We start from the raw sequence: 5,808 nt of genomic DNA, 5'->3' as shown, positions 1-5,808 counted from the left end.
AAAGCTGAAAGTCTTCACTTCAAACACATATTGACTGATTAGTGTCAAATCCATTAGAGTTGTGTAAAGAGGCAAAATTAGAGAAATTGTGTCACAGTCCAAATACTTCTGGCCCTGACTGTATATGTATGATGTAAGGCAACCTGTTGGTAAGAGTTTGTCCAGTGTGTTCTGACATTGAGTTTATCAATGTGCTCTGTTTCAGGGCATCGGGGGAGGTGGTGTCGGGCGTGGTTACCAAAGTGTTCAACCAGCCAAAGGCCCGCGCTAAGGAGCTAGGCACAGACATCTGTCTGATGTACATGGAGCTAGAGAAGGCAGAGGTGGTTCAGGATGAGCTGCTCAAAGGCCTGGACAACAAGAACCCCAAGATAGTGGTGGCCTGCATCGAGACACTCAGGAAGGCTCTCAGGTCAGTGTTGCTTTCTTAAATGCATTGAAGACGATTTTGCTACGTAGAACACGTGTCTTTATTTAACAGTCCTACTAGCCGTCTCTCTCATCTATACAGGCATCATGGTACTTTATTTTCACTCTGTTGTTCGTGCAATGTAATGCAGATAAAACGACCATCCCCGATGTTATTACTTATTTTTCATTATTTGTTTTTTAATAACTGATAATAACGGTGTGCTACTTCAGCTTTGGCAGCCATTCATAAATGTCCTCTTTCTCTTTGCTTCTGTTATGGTTCCAACAGCAATTATGGCATTCCAAAATATGAGTGCAGAGTGTGTTATGGATAAGAATTTTAACCGTGTAGATTTGAGTTTTTTTTTTTTTTTTTTTTTTTTTTCTGATGATCATTAATGAATGTCAGCGTGGGCCGTTTTTATTGAAAGCCATTGAGACGAGAACCCGGACCGAGCGGTCCTTGTGTACGTTACTGTGCATGGAAGTTCTCCTCACTGGGACATATGTGTGCTGGAGACCGTCTTCAGGACCCCTAAGAAACTGGAAAACACAACCAAGACCAGCAGGGCAATATTTGAAGACTTGAGTGAGAGCCACTAACAAGCTGCTCGTGTGCAATGCATCCTGGTATATGTAGGCATGAGCAGGAGAAGTCAGCTTTCTCTGTCAATATAGCTTCAGTGGACTACATTTACCATCGGCACTGAAAACATAATGATTTAACGCTGGCAAACTTTCCCTTTAAAAAATGACTGAATGATGCACCAGACTATATTATGATGTTGATGTAAAGTAATATGAAAGGAACATACTGACATACTTGTCAATGGTCCAGTTCTGTCCTGGTGTAACAACATTTAAATTTTTCAGACAAACTATTTTCCTTAATTCCTTTTAATTAAAAACAATATTCCATGTGTGTAAAGTATGTTTAAACTTAATATACTGTCTTGTCAAAGACACTAACCATTTGTCCCCTCTCGGTCTCTCATCATCTTCCTCCAGTGAGTTTGGATCGAAGATAGTGACGTTGAAGCCTGTAGTGAAGGTTTTGTCCAAGCAGTTTGAGTCCAGAGAGAAGGCGGTGAGAGATGAAGTCAAGCTGCTTGCTGTAGAGATCTACAAATGGATCCGAGATGCTCTGAGACCACCACTGCAAAATATTAACTCTCTACAGGTGGGACACACTCATCATTGCACACACTTGCCCACCTTTTATTGTTCAGCTTTGAAAATCAAGTTAAACTAAACGATGCTTGTCTGCTCTCTGTCCCTGCAGCTGAAGGAGCTGGAGGAGGAGTGGGTGAAGCTGCCTTCAGCTCCTCCCAAACAGACCAGGTTCCTGCGCTCACAGCAGGACCTGAAGGCAAAGTTTGAACAGCAACAAGCCCAGGGAGGAGAACCGTCTGATGGTAGGTTTAAGAAGGTAGCTAACTGCTAACAGATTTCTGCATACAAACTTGTGCTTTGATGTTGATGGGTTCTAGAGTGACGGCCTGCTGCCATCTCTTTTTCTGTTCCTCTTTCAGGAGAGGATGAGGCGGAAACAGTGGCAGCAGTGGATCCTTATGAACTGCTGGAAGCCGTGGAGATTCTGTCCAAGATACCCAAAGACTTCTATGACAAAATAGTATGTAGATTACTCAAAAATCCCTTCAAAGCATGAAGTCTGTGTTAACTGGCCAAGCCGTAGCCTTGGTGAATTAAGATCCTGCTACTGAAACACTCTTAAATTTAAAATGATAATGGTGCTATATATATGTGTGTGTGTATATATGTCTGTCTGTCTGTATATATGTGTATATGTGTGTATGTATGTATGTATGTATGTATGTATATACAGTGGGTATGGAAAGTATTCAGACCCCTTTAAATTTTTCACTCTTTGTTTCATTGCAGCCATTTGCTAAAATCAAAAAAGTTAATTTTATTTCTCATTAACGCACACACCTGTCTATATAAGACCTTACAGCTCACAGTGCATGTCAGAGCAAATGAGAATCATGAGGTCGAAGGAACTGCCCAAGGAGCTCAGAGACAGAATTGTGGCAAGGCACAGATCTGGCCAAGGTTACAAAAGAATTTCTGCAACACTCAAGGTTCCTAAGAGCACAGTGGCCTCCATAATCCTTAAATGGAAGAAGTTTGGGACGACCAGAACTCTTCCTAGACCTGGCCGTCCAGCCAAACTGAGCAATCGTGGAAGAAGAGCCTTGGTGAGAGAGGTAAAGAAGAAACCAAAGATCACTGTGGCTGAGCTCCAGAGATGCAGTAGGGAGATGGGAGAAAGTTCCACAAAGTCAACTATCACTGCAGCCCTCCACCAGTCGGGGCTTTATGGCAGAGTGGCCCGACGGAAGCCTCTCCTCAGTGCAAGACATATGAAAGCCCGCATAGAGTTTGCCAAAAAACACATGAAGGACTCCCAGACTATGAGAAATAAGATGCTCTGGTCTGATGAGACCAAGATTGAACTTTTTGGCGTTAATTCTAAGCGGTATGTGTGGAGAAAACCAGGCACTGCTCATCACCTGCCCAATACAATCCCAACAGTGAAACATGGTGGTGGCAGCATCATGCTATGGGGGTGTTTTTCAGCTGCAGGGACAGGACGACTGGTTGCAATTGAAGGCAAGATGAATGCGGCCAAGTACAGAGATATCCTGGAAGAAAACCTCTTCCAGAGTGCTCTGGACCTCAGACTGGGCCGAAGGTTCACCTTCCAACAAGACAATGACCCTAAGCACACAGCTAAAATAACAAAGCAGTGGCTTCGGAACAACTCTGTGACCATTCTTGACTGGCCCAGCCAGAGCCCTGACCTAAACCCAATTGAGCATCTCTGGAGAGACCTGAAAATGGCTGTCCACCAACATTCACCATCCAACCTGACGGAACTGGAGAGGATCTGCAAGGAAGAATGGCAGAGGATCCCCAAATCCAGGTGTGAAAAGGTTGTTGCATCATTCCCAAGAAGACTCATGGCTGTACTAGCTCAAAAGGGTGCTTCTACTCAATACTGAGCAAAGGGTCTGAATACTTATGACCATGTGATATTTCAGTTTTTCCTTTTTTAATAAATTTGCAAAAATTTCTACATTTGTTTTTTTTCTGTCAAGATGGGGTGCTGAGTGTACATTAATGAGAAATAAAATGAACTTTTTTGATTTTAGCAAATGGCTGCAATGAAACAAAGAGTGAAAAATTTAAAGGGGATCTGAAGTGTGTGTGTGTGTGTGTGTGTGTGTGTACACATGCATACACACACTGTTTTGTAGTTAATCCTTTCTGTCAGCATGTTTCAGTGTGTGTCCTTCCTCTGTGACTGCAGGAAGCTAAAAAGTGGCAGGAGAGGAAAGAAGCTCTGGAGGCTGTAGAGGCTCTGACAAAGAACCTCAAACTAGAGAATGGAGACTATGGAGACCTTGTCAGAGCTCTGAAGAAGGTAAAGACGTTTTCATTCTACATCCACGCCACTGCGTTTTCGTTTAATACCGGGCTAACGGACTATCTCCGTCCACACGGGCGTTTCAGCATGATTTGTGAAATGATCTCCGTCCATACTAGCACGACTGAAAACGAATATCAGTTTTATTTTATTTGTGTTTATTTGCTCTTTGGCGTCATTCGTGTTAGATGAGCCGGAGAGGAGTGGCTTATCTCCATGGAAACCGTTATCAACTAAGCCATTTATTTCTGCCATCAACTGTGGAAGAAATGACCACTATTTCTGCTAAATACTTGTTGTGGAAGTCCCAGATGTGGTGTAATCACTATCTAGCAAGTTGCATGTCGGCTGTGTACTACAGCTGTAGTACTCAAATGTTTTTATTTTTATTTATTTTTTTTTAGTTCTCTCCACAAGTAAACTACTTTTAAAATGCTTGTTTTCTCACTGGAGCTCGGATCGATTGATTCTAGGCTATGCTAACATTGTAGCAGCTCCATCAACACTGCAAATAACGTCATCTAGGCATAAATACGGCAGCGTTGTTTTCATTGTTTACCATGTGGTTTATACACGTGCATTTATACACATAGTTTCGTCTGGTCTCTACTAATATGAAGTATCTTAGAGCTCTGGGTGAACACCTTCGACTACAGTATTTTTATTCCTCCATTTTCTGATTCAGCGACATTAGTGATGACAGGAGGAGAATCTTAATGCTGACAGCGTCTCGCCAATTTCCCGTCATCATTCTTGACACAATGTTGCGTCTGCTCATGTCCATTCGCGTCTTTGTATTGACTTCATATGTAACCTCGTCAGGCAACAAATTTGCGTTGCATTTGGTGTGAGCACAGCATAACGAGACTTACTGGGTTTATGTTTCAGGTTGTGGGGAAAGATGCCAATGTGATGCTGGTGTCAGTGGCAGCTAAATGTCTTGCTGCACTGGCCTCTGGTCTCAGGAAGAAGTTTGGAACGTATGCAGGACAAGTAAGTAAAGTAATCTCTTTATGCTATGACAATCTTTTGTTTTCTCAGTGAATTGTTGTCTCAAGATGTCCAGGGAAAGGTTTGTATTGGCACCTAAAAGTGTTTGTTTTCATTCCAGTGAAACTAATGGGTTTAATTGGAACAATGAACTCATTGGCATTGCTGTTTTTGTCATTTGACAGAAAATGCCCACAGTGGTTATCAGGCATCTTCACAACTTTATATTTGTTTTTAACGTGGAGTTTTTTTCTTTATAGTTTTTTTTTTTTTTTTTTTTTTTTTTTTTTTTTTTTTTTTTTCTTTTTTTTTTTCTTTTTTTTTTTTGGGTATGTATAAAATCAAGAGACAAGTTACTTCATAACATTTTCAAACACACTGACAGAAAGCAGAATGCTGGTGCTGCATTCATGTGGGTGTGAGAGAAATGGGTGTAGTCATTAGATAACTTTATATTGGATAATACCAATACCATTCAGGATATACAAACTACATGGGAATTTAAGATTGGCTGTTCATACTATTTTCCAGTTACCAGCCCATTTAACTGGTCATGTGAACAAATGACAGTTCTATTCCATGTACCCAAATCCTTGATAAGTGCTAAATTAGATCTGTTGTGTTTTTAGGTGGTTCCAACTATTCTGGAGAAGTTCAAGGAAAAGAAGCCTCAGGTGGTCCTGGCCCTGCAGGAGGCTATTGATGCCATCTTCCTCACTGTAAGTTCAGTCCTTAATTTGACTTAATCATTTGTGAGCAGCTCTTCTTGAATCATCCAATGAAATGTTAATGAGCGTAATAATCGAGGAGTTGGTTACTGTGACAAAACCCAGCTCAGGAAAGGCAGAAATGTCTGTGTGGCTCTATGTTAAACAAGCCTGAACATGTACAGTTAAAAATCTCTACTCCTTATCTGTAATTTCACTTCAAATACAGTGGGGGGGGGGGGGGGGGGG

The 5,808-nt window shown here is 41.6% G+C and overlaps 1 protein-coding gene across 1 annotated transcript in view; it reads left to right on the top strand.

Annotated features, from left to right (window-relative positions):
• The first annotated feature begins 63 nt into the window (after positions 1-63).
• Positions 64-5,808, top strand: part of LOC116378127 (cytoskeleton-associated protein 5-A-like) — an 8,644-nt gene continuing 2,899 nt past the window's right edge. Inside the window, exons 1-7 of the mRNA XM_031839936.1 lie at positions 64-412; positions 1,420-1,591; positions 1,694-1,826; positions 1,944-2,044; positions 3,746-3,859; positions 4,751-4,855; positions 5,482-5,571. Coding sequence (XP_031695796.1) covers positions 297-412; positions 1,420-1,591; positions 1,694-1,826; positions 1,944-2,044; positions 3,746-3,859; positions 4,751-4,855; positions 5,482-5,571 — 831 coding nt within the window. The 5' untranslated portion in view covers positions 64-296. The remainder of the gene's footprint in view (positions 413-1,419; positions 1,592-1,693; positions 1,827-1,943; positions 2,045-3,745; positions 3,860-4,750; positions 4,856-5,481; positions 5,572-5,808) is intronic.

The sequence above is a fragment of the Anarrhichthys ocellatus genome, unplaced genomic scaffold (genome assembly GCF_004355925.1).
Source record: "Anarrhichthys ocellatus isolate YVR2014 unplaced genomic scaffold, GSC_Weel_1.0 scaffold2082, whole genome shotgun sequence".
In the NCBI taxonomy this organism is placed as follows: domain Eukaryota; kingdom Metazoa; phylum Chordata; class Actinopteri; order Perciformes; family Anarhichadidae; genus Anarrhichthys; species Anarrhichthys ocellatus.
The sequence above is the reverse complement of the archived record's forward strand: the minus strand, read 5'-3'. Positions and strand labels throughout refer to the sequence as shown.